Source organism: Eurypyga helias, unplaced genomic scaffold (assembly GCF_000690775.1).
Source record: "Eurypyga helias isolate BGI_N326 unplaced genomic scaffold, ASM69077v1 scaffold8109, whole genome shotgun sequence".
Classification (NCBI taxonomy): Eukaryota; Metazoa; Chordata; class Aves; order Eurypygiformes; family Eurypygidae; genus Eurypyga; species Eurypyga helias.
In genome coordinates, this window is record NW_010270072.1 from 19,282 (window position 1) to 36,515 (window position 17,234).

The window sequence follows — 17,234 nt, forward strand, 5'->3', positions numbered from 1 at the left end:
AAAACAGCATTGAATATGATTATTGGAAAAGGCTGAAATGCATGCTGCTTTGTTATGTGTGGGAGAAAAGGACAAGCAAGTGTGAAGGTTGAAAGCAGCTTGATGTGCTACTGACTTCGTTTCCACAGTTTTTCCACTATATTTTTCTGTTTTCTTTCTGTTGAGTGACTAAAACCTGGGAGAGCAAGGATACCTGTAATGTTAGATGGGGATCTTGCTGTTAGATCTGTATCTCTGTGCAGCAGTAAGTGAGTAAAACTTTTCATTTGTTTAGGTTTATTTATGAAACAGAACATCACAACGGCATAGCAGAATTACTGGAAATACTGGGAAGGTAAGTGATAGGTTTTGTTTAATTAAACTTGCTTGGTCTTCAGAGTAGGCTTTAAAAATCAAGTTGGGGGTTGCAGATTGCTTTGAAACAAGATTAAACTAGCCTCGTATCATGTGGCAAAGCTGTAACAGAGAATAAATGTTGCGTAAGATTGCAGAAACACAGCGAAAACTTAACCTTGTGGCAACATTTTGGGATGTGACAATGTTTTAAATCTTTTAAGTCTTATTTTCTAGCTTATGATCTTTAATTAGTATTAGTTGTACAGCAACTACAAATAATATGTAAGTAGTTGAAATTTATTAAATACTTCTAACATTACTAAATGCATATCTGGTAAAAAAAGGGAACAGGTTATGAAAGTTCAGAAACCTTTTGTTAATCCCGTTATATAGCAAACTTCAGCGATGTATCAGAAAACAGTTGAAAAATAAAATTTTGCAGCTTAAAGCTGATAGGCTTATCAAAACTGTCATGTTTATCAACTGATTTCTATAATCCATGTGCAAGCTTTTATTTTCATATATTAGTATTAATACACTTTTAAAGCTTAGTTGGGTTTATTTTATGGTTTTTCCATATCTTTGCAATTAAAAACAACAGATCAGCAAGAGCAGGTTGTTCAGGGGTTTGTCTGCTCAGGCTTTGGATGTCTCCAAGGATGGAGACTCCACAACCTCTCTGGGCAACAGGTTCCCGTGTTTGACCATGCTTACAATAAAAAGGGTTTTTTTCTTATGTTTGAATGAAGTTTCCTCTGTCAATCTGTGCCCGTTGCCTCTTGCCCTTTCACTGGGTACACTGAGAAGAGTCTGACACTCTTCTTCACACCACCCCTTCAGGTATTTGTACACATGGGTAAGATCCCCCTGAGCCTTCTCTTCTCCAGGCTGAACAGCTTTCTCAGCCTTTCCTTCTATGTCACATGCTCCAGTCCCTTTGTTATCTTTGTGGCACTTTGCTGGACTCCCTCTAGTATGTCCATATACTTCTTGTCCTGGGGACCCCAGAACTGGACCCAGCATTCCACATGTCTCACGAGGGCTGAGCAGAGATGAAGGATTGCCTCCCTCAACTTGCTGGTGATGCTGTTCCTAATGCAGCCCAGGATGCTGTTGAAATTGGAAAGATGTTTTAGAATTTTCTAGGTCTACATATCTGCCCAGAAGAGTTACTTATTTTTTGATGAAAAGTTCAGTGATTAAAGGAGTTAGATATCCATCATTACTTCAACATACTGTAATCAAGTAATAATCATCCAGATATACTGAAGACTCTGTAAAGCTTAAATGCTAGAATATGGAGCTAAATCTTCAAAAGTGTTACTTAAGTCACCAGCTCTTTCATTCTTGTTTTTGTTAGGTTAGCTTTGTGTTACAAATTCGTTGCCTTTTTTTTCCCCTCAGGCTTCCAAATAAAAATTTCTAGCAGCTAAGAGGCTTCCGAGCTGTAACTGTTCTGTATGGTGATTCCTCTAGTCCATTAAGGAGTTTCCCGCAGCATGCTGTTGATGTTGAGCTGCTTAGGAGTAACAGGTTTTAGTTCAGTTCCTGGGTTTTTGACTTGTCAGAAATAAAGAGGAATTGGATTTCATGCTGAAGTACTGGATTTCATTCTTTGCCAAGTGCTGTACAATACTGAACTAATTAGAACTTCCAGTTTGGTTGTGCTTTTTCTTACAATCACCTTGAGAGGATTGCAGAATTTCTAAGTGCTCATTTGAGGCCAAACTTGCCCTACAATTCTGCTCCTCTTTGTGGTTAACAACGCTTAAAACATCTCGGAGAAACTTTTTAAAATGAAGTTTATGTCTGTTTGTCAAGTGTGGAAGTTGTGGCAAGAGCACCATAGAAATGTTAATGTAGAAATGGGGTTTTGATATTATGCACTAAGAGACTTCAGGCTCATACCCTCAAAATAGTTGTGCAGTCATTACTGGTGAAAATTATTTTAAGCATATGCAGCAAAGATGAGCAAGTGCTACTTATTAAGCTTTAATTATGGGACATCATTTGATTTCCGAGATCTGAAATGTATGTAACTTTGAAATTTGTGATGTGGTGGTTGTTTTCTTGTTTTAATTTTGGCAGGTTCCTTTTGCCAGCGTGCCTTCTGTCCTTGATAGTGAAGAGAAAAGCATTGGAATGAATAAAATCGGGTTTTAAATAGTGAATGGGCAGTAGGATTCTGGATGTTGTAACTTAGGTTAATGCTAGCGAAGTGAGAAAACACAAAACACTGTTCTACTACTGTGTTTTTAGGTAAAGGTGCCATCGACCCAGTATTACAGAATCACGGAGGTTGGAAAAGACTTATAAGATCATACAGTCCAACAATCAGCCCAGCACTCCCTTACCCACTAGACCATGTCCTCAAGTGCCATGTATGTCTACCTGCTCCTTGAACACCTCCAGGGATGTGGTGACTCCACTCCTTCCCTGGGCAGCCTGTTCCAGTGCCTGACCACTCTTTCAGGGAAGAATTTTTTCCTAATATCCAATCTAAACTTCCCCTGATGCAATTTGAGGCCAAATTGCAACAGGCCAACACCCACCTCCCTACACCCTCCTTTCAGGTAGCTGTAGAGAGCGATCAGGTCTCCCCTCAGCCTCTTCTTCTTTAGGATAAAAAACCCCAGCTCCCTCCATATCTACACTCACCTGTAACTGGGATGTCCTGTGGTGAGATGCTGTTTGGTTATATGCTAGGGTCTTGCAGAAATAGAAACATTTTAGTGGAATTCATGTTTTGACTTGTCTGCTGTCCTGGATTGATCTCTTCTACACCCAGTCTGTGGTTCATTCTTTAATTCCACGGAGAAGCTAGGAGAAGTATGTATTCAAAGCTTTGGTAGTAAATAGTTCATAGTGAAAGTTGGAATCAAGTGTAGGTACAGTCATATGTGTTGCTTGGAAGAAGACTTTAGGACCTGTGAAAGGCTTGGGCAGAACTTGATTTGATTATTCCATTAATTTGTAATCTTTAGAGAACTGGATCAAAAATTAACTACTCTTTTGCATGCTTAATTTGTAAATTTTTCTGCTGCATCATGTTCTCCAGGAGGTCGCCCAAAAAAAGGCCCTGAAAACGACGATTTTGGTATATGCAGTACAGTAGTGCAGACTTCATGTAATTACTGATTCTTATTTTTAAATTTCTTTCCCTGACAGCATAATTAATGGATTTGCCTTACCATTAAAAGAAGAGCACAAAATATTCCTATTAAAGGTTTTGTTACCATTGCACAAAGTGAAGTCACTCAGTGTCTACCATCCGCAGGTAAGTTCTGTTCGACTCGGTTAAGTGAGTTTGCCTAAAGCCGTCAGGGGACCCTCCTCATTCCGACATGGATTCTGTTCTTAGCTCCAGCACTTCCCTGGTAACTGGCCTTGGGGAAATTACTTAATATATAATGCTTCATTTGCTGGGGAAGAGGGGACTGTGTGTGTGTATATATAAATAAGTACCTTTTTTAAAAGCACTGTAATGTTTGCAGATGAAACACATGTAGTTGGTTAATGTGAAAGTTCTTGAAATTTATCCACACAGAATTTTGTATCTTGTTCTTGTCTGTAATGTTTAGACATAACAAAAATTGCAGAAAAGTATGGGTTTAATGAATGTCATTGATAAACAGGTTTTTCTAAACTATATGGAGAATTTCAGCTGAATTCAGTTTCTTATAACTGTTGATGTTTTGAAAGGAATTGGGCATTTACTAGTATATCACTTAATTCAATACAACTTTTTAGAAGTACACAAAATGGGGCATCTGAGTTGTATCACACTTTTAAACGAGCTTTTCTGTGCTGAGCTGAGTTCCATTCAGAATTCTAGAGGAGTGGGAAATCATACAATGTTAGAGAAAGCAGTCAGTGGTGTTGTGATGCTGAAATTTTCTCTGTGAGAGGCTGTTACACAGCTTTGCCTTTTTAATTTGACAGTTCCACTTTTTCTATTTAAGTTCAAGTACTCCAAGTTTTAAGTACCATTTCTTCAAATAAAATTACTAGTAACTTGTATTTTTAAGCACCATTTGTATAATGACAATTCTCGAGCAATTGGAGATGCTTATAGGCATTTGCTTTGAATCTGGCCTGTCAGGGCTCACATCAGTTCCTGTTGAAGCAGTAGGCTAGAGTGGCCCTCATTTCAAAGGTGGTTGGTGGTTGGAGTTTTTTCCTAATGCTACAGACATAACCTGTTGGGGTGTGACCAGTCAGACCTTTCTTACAGTCTCAGCTAGTGCAGACATCTGTGATCACCACCTTTTCTACCTACCTGAGGTGGATTGCTCTTTATCTGTTCCTCTTAATTCACAAACGAATTTTCCAAAACCTTCAGGTGATTTGCAGTCCTCATTACTATCAGTAAGAAGATGATAAGGGACATAAGGATACCTCTCTTACATGTCCTACTGAATGAAATGGAAAAGCACTCGAGTGAGCTTAGTGTGTGGAACACTTGAGCAGAACCACCAAAAATCTCATTGAAACAGGGCAGTTATTTAGAAGGATTTGCTGCCAAATCCATGTATACATGAAAAAAAGCTAATTTATGTATATTCAAGTTGGACTTACTTTAGAATAGTGGAGAACCGCTAGATGAAATGATAATTGTACATTCCCCAAATTACTTAGGGACATTCGTGGTAGCAGTCATCAAAAACAGGAGAGGGATTGGGCTTATCAGCTGGACTTCTGTAAATGGGGAGACATTAGAGAAGTGGTTAAACAGCTCGTGAGGTGTGCAGTGATCCTCCCACTTACTTTGGGACTGCTGACCTATGGTGTGAAAGGAATGTAATAGTTCATTGATCAGATGCAGGTAGACAGTCTCATTCTCAGAACTGAAGTTGGTAAACACTGTAATCCAGCCTCAGCTTCTATCAGCTGTACACTGATATGCATAGTTACCGTGAGTTCTGATATACAGAAAATCATAAGGTTTACAACTGTTCAGTGAATTTTTAACCAACTAGGATTATGATATAGAAAGTAATTATTAATCAGTGTGGGACACCAAAACGTTAGTGAGTGGAAAGCACTTTAGAGGACAAGATTGTAATTTTTAAATCCTATGCTTGAAGAGATGAAGTGTGCTGAAATGCAAGTAGTAGGTCTAAAAAAAAACCCCATCAAATTATGTGTTTGTTTATATAACAACCCTGAAAAAGGTAAAGACAGACATGGGAACATTGGGGGAAATTGGTAAAGCATATTTGCCCTTTTGTTGTTTAAATTGTCTGCCAAATACTTTTTGTAAAATTACAGAAAAACTGTTTTGTTTTTATTTGAATTCAGTAGTGTTCTTCACTTACACTAGTAATTTCAAAGTGTGCTCAGCTTCACAGGGACTATTTATAACAATCTCTTTCTTTTACTGTAGCTGGCGTACTGTGTAGTGCAATTTTTAGAAAAGGACAGCACGCTTACAGAACCAGTAAGTTTATTTTGCTATTACTATGTATTTTGGAATATTAATATTCCTTTCTTAGCTAGGCTGTTAAAGGATGTTTTGGGAACAAAGTATTGATATGTAATTGGTTTCATTCAGAAGAGTCAAATGTTTAACCATTTTGGTCTGTCAAATTCAGTTTTTCCATCAGTTGTTTGGTATGTACAAAATGTTCAGACCAGAGTTTCTCCTGGTTATTTTGCTCTGGCTGACTGGATAGGATCTGGTTCATCCAGAAGCAGTTGTCAGATACTAGCTCACCTGAACTGTGCTCTGTTGAGAGACTGATGTTATGATGGAACACAGATTTCTGGCACATGGAGGCTACCTACTGATGCAAGGATTTTGATCCTGTTCATGTCTGCCAAGTTTGGTCCATAGACAAAACCAGACTTTGGTCTGGCTACACATTGTTGCACAGGTGGATATTTTCAGTTGTCCTTGATAATATATAGTGTTTTGCCTCATTTCACCCAATATTAAGTAGGTAAGAACTAGTATGTTTAATTGTGAAGTAACAATCACTAAAACTACTGCTACTACCAGATGTGCATGCTATTAGACTATAACCATTTCCATTGTAAAATGGAAACTGGGATTCTTGAAACAAAGGAAAGATGCAGCTGAGCAAGAACTCTCTTCTACTTGGAGCTTGTAGTATTTGTTAAGTTATCAAATATCATACATTGTCATTCTTGCTATATATGATCGTGAAATCTTAGCTTTCTTCCAGACATCAGCTAATGTTCAGGATGTTTAATATTTCCTACTACAAATCTGAACTTACACGCATCCCACTCTGTTTCCCTCTTTGATCCCAAATTAGTACATGATTACAACATTCTTTAAAAACTTAGCACATGCATCACCAAAATACTAAGTTCCCCTTCAAAAATTCTGGTCATTATGAAATAGAACGCTTTGTTTCTCCTTATAAAGGTCATACGAGACTTTTTGGTGTCTTATTAAAATGTCTGCATCAATTTCCCAAGCTCCACTGAGGACGTAAGGTCTACTTTCATGATTGAATAATACATACAGGAAAGATGCACTGATTTCTCAGTGAGCTGTTATCAGTATCATCTCAGTGATGATATTAAATATCTTTTATAGTTTTTTGAATACAAGAAGCTGGACTTCTGTAACAATGTCCTCGGTTTCAGAAAGCAAAGATGACTGCTTTTTTCCTAAATGCAAGAAAAACATTGCCTGAGAGGCTAATGGATTATTTCAACTTTTAAACTATATAAAAAGACAAACTATTTTGAAAGATTTTTTTTTTCAAGAAGTCTGTACTGTTAGGACTAGACAGACACTGTCATATTTTTGTTCTTTATGTGGCTTTTTAGTCTTTAACCACAAACAAAAAGCATTTATAAACTTGGTGTTCAAGGTTGTATTAATTTCTTATCAAAAATATCTACATTTAAGATTGAGTGCTATGCCAGTTATTTTTAAGTATTTAACATGGTTTAAATATCCTTTGAAGGTAAATGTCTTCCTCTGTGAATATTGTTTGGCACCAAATTGTCACAGATGTAAAACAGTTTTTATAGTGGGGTAAAAAAAATCTTGTTTTGCTTGGAAAACTGGCATCTTTGGGAAAATTCATCATCCTTTCATAGTAAAAACATTTGTGTCTGCTCACATTGTCTTCGAATCAGAAATTGCTAACAGCACAAAAGTCTGTCAAAAGTCACAAATAACTTGGTGTATTTTTAAAGGTTCTTGAATAAATTGTGAAGTAATTGATAACTCCACTAGTACACACAACATTGAAATATATTTAACTGCTAAACTAGTGTCGCTTTTCAGACTTAAATTCCTCTACTTACGCATTCAGTAGATGAGGGAGTTTGTTTCTCATTTAGACTTCAGAAACTTTTCCCACAGATGTACAGACTCGTCTAAAGAGTTGTGAGCCAGCTGGCAGACGGCTTCCTTTTGTGTCAGATTTTATTGGATCCTTTAGTTGTGTGTGTCCGTCCTCCCCTCCCAGTCCCTTCCTCCCATCTCTCTTTTGAGGGCCTGTGGTTTGCTAGGCGAAAGCTGCTTCAGCAAGCTGGGTAAATAATTTAATAGTCATGAAGAAAGTTAAGACTGTGATTATAGCAATATTGTCAGTTAAATAAAACTCAAGTGTTTAAGAGCAACTGGGTATTTATAGTAATCTTTTCTTAAAATATAAGGACAGAACTGAATTTCTTGAGGTTTGGAGTGCGCCTCCGTGAAATTAGAGATTGAAAGCTGCTGTCTCTTCAGTGGCAGATGATTTTCTTCATAGTTACAGAGCAAATTTGCACTTCTAGTTGATGTGTTTTATTTTAATTTTTGAACCTGTCTTCTAAGTGTGTAACTTTATTTTCTAAAGGAGTGGGTTTAGACCTTTTAACAGTTGTTTGTGTGACACTGAACCGTATCTGGTAACTGCTGTCACATGGGACAAGAAATCCGATGTTTGTGTTCTGTTGAAAATATCAGACTTCTTAATGAGATATAATTTTGTACAAGGTAAAGTCAAATTACCGTGAAGATTATGTTCACTTTTTCTCTGCAGGTTGTAATGGCACTGCTGAAATACTGGCCAAAGACTCATAGTCCAAAAGAAGTCATGTTCTTAAATGAACTAGAAGAAATTTTAGATGTTATTGAACCATCTGAATTTGTAAAAGTTATGGAGCCTCTTTTCAGACAGCTAGCCAAGTGTGTGTCAAGTCCACACTTTCAGGTCTGTACTTACTTCATGTGCAATAATATAAGGATTTTTATAACGAAAACTTCTTGAAAGGTATTGCCTACTCTTATTCACTGCAGTGAATTTCATTTGTTGCAAAAAAGTCTTCAATTCTGTGTCAAATTTTAGGGGTCCAAACGGTGAGCTGCTTTTTTTGTATGTGCATTTGTACTGGGTGATTCACTTCGGTGTTACGCTCAACATAAAGACTTAAAACCTTGCTGTTTTGAGGACTGCCTGAACCCTTTCAGTGCACAGTGTTTGCGTTTCACGGCTTGTAATGGAGTTCTACAAATACTCCTTTGGGAAAACTCTTCCTTGCTTGGATTTCAGAGTTCATAGGCTATACTTTGAATCATGTCTCTGTCAAGGAAAAAACCATTTTTTCCATCTCTTTCCATCAGCTCCATGACTTCCATTTGCACTAGAAAAATCCAAATCTAAGTTGCCACTTCTCTTACATTTCCCTTACATTTACCAAATGTTTCAATTATTTGGTCTTGAAAAGACTGTCTGAAGAAGGGCTCATTTTTTTTTCATGTTGTTTTAGGTTGCAGAGCGAGCATTATACTACTGGAATAATGAATATATTATGAGTTTAATTAGTGATAACGCAGCAAAGATTTTACCCATCATGTTTCCATCCTTGTACCGGAATTCGAAGACGCATTGGAACAAGTAAGAAACACTTACACAAACAAAATTCTGTCACTGAGGTGTAGTTTTAGGGTTGAAAGTGGTTCAGATCTTTGAGTTGCTACTTTTAACAGTGTGTTGAGCTGTATGTTCAGTGATACTAAAGTTCCTGGATAAGGAGGAGAGTAAAAATTTATAGGAAATACTAAGAATTCAGGAAGATAGGTTTTACTTTTTTCAGGAAACAAGGAACAGTATTTTAGTGCATCAAATCCATGACATGTTTGAACATGAAGCAAATTAGGCATTAATCTGTAGTTCAGATACTAATAAAGACTAACTTGAATTTCTGATCTTTAACCTCTTTGCTGATTTGCATTTTTTCTGCATTCTGGTGAAATATGTTGTAGCTCAGGTCATTTTTTCCTTTCTCTCGTTTTCGGTTTTGTTTATTGTTTTTCTCTTCTTTCTCTATTGACTATTTTCACTGTTTTTCCCCACAATAACATGGTACTTAAGCATGAAAACAGTCCTGGTCAGCTCCTCTCTGCAGCTGTTTCATTGTAAAGTGCCTCTTTGTTTGAGCTATTCCTTGTGTAACTGCTGGGATGGTAAAGGACCACAGACTAGCACTAGACATGAATTGGGGACTGCTGGTGGGTTGGCCAGGAGTGAGTGATCCATCTGCCACTAAACACAGGAAAAGAAATGGAAGTTAAAGTGATTGGTTACTCTGGGTGTAAGCAGTAACAAATAATGTACTCATTAATAAAATCCTCATTCAGTGATGCAATTGTATGTAGTAAATGTGGATTGCCGTCGGTTGTTTTTTCCGGCTTTCAAGGCCTTGCATTCATTTTATTCTGAGCAGTAGTCATGCTGTCCAGTACAGCTGCACTCTGACTTGTAACTCAGATGTATGGTACAAAGTTCCCATTGAACTGATTGCTATTGGATTTAATGATCAGCAGTAGATCACAGATTGGAACTCTAAATCACTCTGTAAGAGTGTTCCGTAAAGCAGATTACTTTTGTTTCATTTTTCTGATGCTTCCACTTCACTTTTGTAACATTCCTTTAAAAGAGTCCTGGCATAGTTGCATTAGAGTGAGTGCCGTTGCTGTGTGGCAGTTTTCAAAATTAACAGTGTCTTTTCTAGGCTTCTTTTAATCACTAACTCTTTTTCCCTGAATTTGCCAGTTGCCAGTAAGTTACTTACATGGAGATCTTTAATGTCATCTTGCATGTTCACCAATAACCCTAGTTGGATTAGTGTCAGCTGCTCAATTTCAAAACTAGTCCTGTATTGATACACGTAGTATTGAAAATGAAGTTCAGACATAAAAAGTGTAAGTGATGAGTAGTACTAGCGAGTAAGAAAACTGCATTCAGAGTTGGTAATTTTAGTACTTGTATTAGCCCTTTCGTGGGTAAACTGAAACTTCCACTAACTAGTTTTGTTTCCACTTATTCTGAAATGATGTAATTTTCCAGTTATGTAGGCTATTGGCTACTGTTGACCAGAAAAAATAGATTTCAAAGTTTAAAGTACTCTGAGTTTCAACCAGAAGTTTTACTTATAGGACAATACATGGCTTGATATACAATGCTCTGAAACTCTTCATGGAGATGAACCAAAAACTGTTCGATGACTGCACGCAGCAATTTAAAGCAGAAAAACTGAAGTAAGTTTTTATGTCAGTGTGTCTGTCTGTCCTTGAATAATCTGTTCAGCACGCTTTAGCTGTGAAAACCTACTGTGTCTGTAGCGGGAGGCTGCCCATTTGATTACAGTACAGCAGTCGCAAAATTGACTTGGCGAGACTTCTTGTTATGTAAACCGTGAAATGGTCTCAAGAAGAGGGTGTTTCATGTAGTCTTTGGCCTAATACTGCTGGGGGTCGCCACCTTCCTAAAAACCAATCTTCAGAGAGGGACACTGCTTACTGTGGAGCCCAGTGTAATAGATCTGTTAGGCAGTTTAGTTTACAGCCAGTGTTTATTTTGACATGCTTTATCTACCCGGTGTTATTTTCTTTCATGTTGTCACTCAGTTCTTCCCAAAACACTTTTCCAGGATTTTCCAGCATTGCATTGTGTGTGAGCACATGTGCATTACTCTGAATAAGGTTGTCACCTCGTAGTAGTGCTGGGCCGTTGTACGTTTTTTGCCAGAAGAGTCCTGCTGCATTTAGTATATTCTTGCATAGGCCACTGAACTGAGCAGGGATTTGGAAGCCAAACCTTTTCTGGTTTATGCCCAAAAATGCAGCTAACTTTTGTGGTCATAAAGTCATTTATCTTCTCTCCCTCTATCTCCCGTTTCGTTATGGACATATTTTTTTTTAATATTCAGTATATTATAAAGCCTACTGAAATGAGATGGAGAAGTCAAATGTATTAATGGTTTGCCTCTCATCATTAGGGGCTGGAGAGTGGCTAGAAAGTCAGTACTGAAAATACCACAATTTAAATTTTTCTTAATTTCAAAGTGAAGAGGGATTCGTTCAGGTAGTGGTTCAAGTTATATGCCTATTTTAAACAAATATCCTGGAAGTAGTAAAAATTCTTCATGTAGATTGATTTGTCCATGTTTTGAAGGTTTCTTGTTACCATTTAGGTAGAAATGAGTTTGTAGTATAACAGATTTAAGGGGGTGTGTGTTTAGATCTAATACAGTGTGAATATTTGCATTTTAAAAATAGACTAAGTCTCTCTTCCCTCACAGCACATAAGTAGAATCAGTTTTAAATGGAAAAGCAACCTCCTCTGGTTTTGGGGGTTTTTTGGGTGGTATTTTGAGTATGAACTAAGACAGGCAGAGTGCTGAGTGACATCATAACAAAACAAAACCAAAAATAGATCCCCCATCACACAAGAACTTAAAAAGGGGTGGTTAAAGAGAAGTTCTTCCCCTCACCTCTCCCACCGCCCCCAGCCCAAACTTAAGTTAATCGAGTATTGGAGGGAACTGTATTTTACCATTTTGAATTATATTAGCATTGCAGAAACAAACCTTTCCTACTTTAATTTAAAAAAAACCAAAACCAAACACCCGCCCAAACTTGGCTTGTAATGCGCTTGAATTGAGTGTGTTTTTGTCAGATGCTTCTCTAAGTGCTAATTCAAAATTTGTCTGGGCCTTTTCTTTTAAACTGTTACCTGAAGCCACTGGGCTGACAGTAAGAATCTGCCCTTTCTTATGGTCAGATACCAGTTTCTTACCTTTCAGTATAGAATTCAAATATGATAAAACACAAACACATTTTCCATGTAGATCAAGAAATCTTTGTTTTGATTTTAACTCTTAACAGTGTACAGTTACTGAAGATTAAACGTATCAGTCAGTTTGTTGCTTTCATGAGTAAATACATGTTTTTTTCCCCTTTTAATGTTGCTTTGTGATCATGGGGTATTGATATGATGTAAACTATGCTGTCAACAGTGATATTTTGGGCAGTCAGCTGAAACAGGCACAGCTAAATAATTTATTCTGTTGAATTCTTCTAGTGCATTTCTTTATGTTTAAGAAAGTAGCTAGTTGTGATTCAGGGTTCATCAAGGTGCTTTTGCCATTTTTGCTTATATTTTTTGGTTTGGTTTTTTTCAGAGAGAAGCTAAAATTGAAGGAACGAGAAGAAGCATGGGTTAAAATAGAAAATCTAGCCAAATCAAATCCCCAGGTATTTAGAAAAGATTAACATGTTCATGTTCAAATACTTTAGTTTTGTTAAATATCAGTGGGAAAACCAGATCTGACTGATCATGGAAATAAAGCAATTTCACTAATTGTATTGTGAAAGACATACAATAAAAGTACTTTTAAAATTTGTAACCTTTCTCTTGTGCAAGTAATTATTTGGAAAAAAAAAAGGTTTCTGAAAAGTATGATGTGAAGTACTTTTTCCTTCTCTTACAATAGGAGATATACTGTATTGCGGTTTGAAAAGTTATTGTGCAAATTATGGAAAATATAGAGATGCCATAATTGGTTTCTCTTGAAAAGCTGTTTTGCAAACAATATATTACAAAAGAGATCTTTCTGCAGACTGTGAATTATGACTGGTCAGTTTTCCTCTGTGTTAAATGGATTAAAGTAATATTGTACATTCTTGTCTGCTGCATTTGTTCTCATACTTGCATTGGGACGGTCTTCTGAAGAACCTGCACCTCAGGTTCTTACTAAAAGGAACCTGTCAGGCATTACTTGATGTAACTGAAATTTTGATAAAGAAACAAATATCCTTTAGACCATTATATTCTGAAACTCTGGGAGAAGGGGTGGTTTGGCTTGGGTTTGGTTTTTTCCCTTAATTTGCTTGGAGAATGCTGCTGCGTTTCTGTTACCTCGAGCATACCCATTGCTGCTATGGGCAAAAATACCCCAACATTTCAATTACTTTGCAGCCAGAATGTTACTGTATGGCAGCAAGAAACTGACTGTGCTGTATGTTTGCAACATCACCTGGCTGAGTTTAAAGTGGTGGAAGTTGGAGTAATATTACTCTGTGAACAAATTGGGACACTTTGTGATCTCAGTGCTGTTTCAAAGCAGAAAGTATGGGGTCATCTTTTTTCCTAAGAAAGGAATTTCATAAATGCTTTTTTCTTCTTGTAGCATTTCTCAGGGTGCTAAACTGCTCTAATAAAATTTGTGAAAGACTGCATACAATTCATCTGAATTAAAGCAGAATTTAAAATCTCAAGACTGCTTTACAGTAAGCTGTAGATACTATACAGGTGTTTTTACAAGATTATTTTCTTTTATTCCCAAAAGACTTTCACTTTCTTAAGGCAGCAAAGTTTAGTATTTCCTTTTGAAATGATTTTAAACTTATATTAACCATAGTTGGCCTTTTAACAGTGCATTTTCTCTTCCAACACAAAACTGCACCAGAAAGTATAATCATGAGTTTTGGTTGCTACACTGTTCACAAATCCCTAGACAATGTATTGATAAGATTTCAGATAAATTATTGCCAAAGTAGACATTCAATACTGTCAAGATATGAGTATTTTGAAATTCAGTTTCAGATAATGAAAGCGTATTTTTTTGTATTCTGACTGTATTTTTCAACAGGATGTTTCTGCCAAGTGAAAGTATTGGAGTTCATTCTAAAATATATTATTTAGTGCCTGGAAGCATAAGATATTGAAGATAATCTCAAATAACTAATCATATCATTGAAATGCTCAAATGTACTCTTAGTATTTAGGTATTACTAATAGGAATTATTATTTTAACACTGTGCATTTTATTAGTACCCAACATATAGTGACACGAGTTTGCTGAACAGTCCTGTTGCAATGGAAACAGATGGGCCTTTAATTGAAGATTTGCAGATGCTGAAAAAGACAGTGAAAGAAGAGGCTTGTCAGGTAAAGCTGTGTGAAGATAGCAAAGTACTCAATTATTAATTACCTTTTTTTAAGAAACTGTTAATCTTAGGCATAAACTGGAGTTATATTTTCGGCTCCATAACCATTTTTCCTGGAAAAATGAACTTCATTAGAGCGGCTACTTTTCAGTGGTATTGTATAGCAGCCAGGAATGCAGCGCTGCATTTCTGACACCTGTGAAGCTGGTGTGTGGTCCTCTACAGAAACTTTCATTTTCTTTAGAAATAACTTCTTGTGTCACGATGGCAACAACAATTGTGCTTTAAGGACAGTTTAAAATATGGCCAAAATCTACCACAGCATGTGGTGTTCTCTGGTTTTTTCATAAGGAAAACTTGTGTAAAAGACATTGTAGTGATGACATTTTTGTTTGTAATTCAGAGCCTTCTTAGTGGCTAAAGCTAGTAGGTTGAAATGTGTAAAGTGTGCATTTGTCTTGCCCACTCATGGGTCTTCTTCCTCAGTCTGCCATCTGTCATGTTCCATTGCCTACTACAGGGCAAGGACTCTCAAGTTCATTCCAGTCTTTCCATCTTTAGCTAATGCTGGTGATCTGGTATTTTTAATGTAACTTCAGTTAAGTGGAACTAGAGTCCTGGCATTCAAACTAGAGATTTAAACACGGAGCTGATGGAGAGATGCCAGGGAGCATTGCAGTATCACTTAAGTCTGGTAGGAATATCAGTAATATGAATATCTGTAAATCCAGTGGTTTAGGACCAGAGAAATAATCTGGAGCTAGAAAAACTGTTTGAGATCAGAGATCACATCTGTTAATTTGAACGGATGTATCAAACATGAAATTTAATAAAAAAATAAGCATATGGTCAAACTTACCTCCTACATTACTTTCTTAAAATTCCAGTGTCATTATCCTGCAAGATTATATTCTATTTATTTATACTGTGGCACTTTGGATGAAGGGTTAAAAATCATAAGAAATACTGGAATGCCTCCAAGACATGCTCAGTGATTGCTGGTTTCTAAACTCTTATCTCTGGAGTGGAGCCCTATGCATTGCATGTAAATCTTGGTGGCTGTATTACATGCCTATCCAGGGCAGTGAATGAGCGTAGCCTTCCCCTGAATGGGAATGCTGGTTAGAGCTAGGCAGTGAGGAGCACCAGGATTATTAAAGTTGGTAAACCTCTTCCTTTCTTCAGACCATGGATAGCTTAGCGACGCCCATGGGATGCGGAGAGGGGCCTCCTTTCATTAGCTCCAGAGCGTAGAACTAGTTCCAGTGAAGACAGGTACATACGAGATTATTGAAAAAAAACCCAGTACTGCTTAATCGTAGGGTTGTGTTGATGGTCATGTCCGTATTTTACTATGCTGTTTCCTAGCATATGACTGTTTTGCCGAGGTTTGAGGCCTTGGTTCACTTTCCATTCTGGCCAGAGGGAAATGAAACTCATACCTCTGACATTAGTTCTGGAAGAAAACCAGCCAAAGTATGACTGAACACTAGTAATGGGGACAAGCAGTTAAGGGCAAAGTTCCCAGTCCCAGCTGCTGGAAGTGTTTGGGGATTTGGGCCAGTATTATGCAATATAAAATGCACAAAAAGTAATTGCAGCCGAAACAAAAAGCAAGGACTCTACCTAGGTCTTACCTTCTTTTCTGCAAAGAATTCAACTTTAAGAGTTAGTGTTGGGGCTATATTCATCTTCATTTGATAGCATTCCAGCTGGAAAATGAGTGCATCACATTCCTGTGGATGAGTTTGATTTCCCCCCACCTCCCCCCACCCTTCCCAATCGTTAGAAGGGGTGGGGATTAAAAAAGTGATGCTAATTGCGAAAAACCCAAATTGTAAACTACACAGAATTCTGAAACTTGGGTTGGAACTGTCTAAAGCACTCTTCAGGCATCTGTCCAAGTGAATGCCTTCCTGCTTTTCCTTGCTCAGAAACTGTGCAAGAAGTAAATGTGGTGGTTAGAAGGTCGTAGGCCTCTTTTTCAAAGATAAAGATCCGGTCCGAGCAGAGCTAATAGAAAGGTTTGAAACAGGAATTACTACTACTATGAAGCTTGCGAGAGGACTGATGTCTGGGTCACCAGTCAGGAAGAGGATTGCTAAAGGATTAGGGTATTACAGGAAGAAAGCTACGTAGCATTCGTGCATCCGCCTTTGAGAGGGTTGGACAGACAGTTGCGTATCCCTTGCTAAGTACCATCAACTTAGTTTATTTTTTAACTAAAACTTCAGAGGTGAGGATCTGAGTGGAGATCTACACAGTTTCAGTGAAAGGAAGGTTTATGTCAGAGGTTAGCGGCACAGGAGAATGTCCATATGGAAGAGGTGATGGAATGGCTGAGGAAAGTAGGCCGCAAATTTTTTTCTATACCAGACTATAAGCGGTTTCAGTGAATACTCTTTGCCACAATAAAATTTGACCACTGTGACTTACTTTTTGAACATGCTAATAAATCAGTGGCTAAGTAAAAGCCAATCAGTTTTTGTAAGGACTTCTTTTATAGAAGAACGTCAATAAAACTTCATTGATCTCACAGGCAAATTAGTGTAGGCGAGACAGACGTGGGGACTAGATAAAGACACCATTGTATGGTTTCAAAATAGGATACTGTGATAGGAATACTTCCTGATTTTTGAGAGAGCATCAGGAACACACAGCAGAACCTTACGCAGCTCCGAGGAGAAGGACTTGG

The 17,234-nt window shown here is 37.4% G+C and overlaps 1 protein-coding gene across 1 annotated transcript in view; it reads left to right on the forward strand.

Annotated features, from left to right (window-relative positions):
• Positions 1-12,993, forward strand: part of LOC104514576 (serine/threonine-protein phosphatase 2A 56 kDa regulatory subunit gamma isoform) — a 29,713-nt gene extending 16,720 nt beyond the window's left edge. The window contains exons 6-12 of the mRNA XM_010158306.1: positions 275-334; positions 3,505-3,613; positions 5,723-5,776; positions 8,349-8,519; positions 9,076-9,203; positions 10,745-10,846; positions 12,772-12,993. Of these exons, the coding sequence (XP_010156608.1) occupies positions 275-334; positions 3,505-3,613; positions 5,723-5,776; positions 8,349-8,519; positions 9,076-9,203; positions 10,745-10,846; positions 12,772-12,862 (715 nt within the window). The 3' untranslated portion in view covers positions 12,863-12,993. The remainder of the gene's footprint in view (positions 1-274; positions 335-3,504; positions 3,614-5,722; positions 5,777-8,348; positions 8,520-9,075; positions 9,204-10,744; positions 10,847-12,771) is intronic.
• Positions 12,994-17,234: the final 4,241 nt, after the last annotated feature.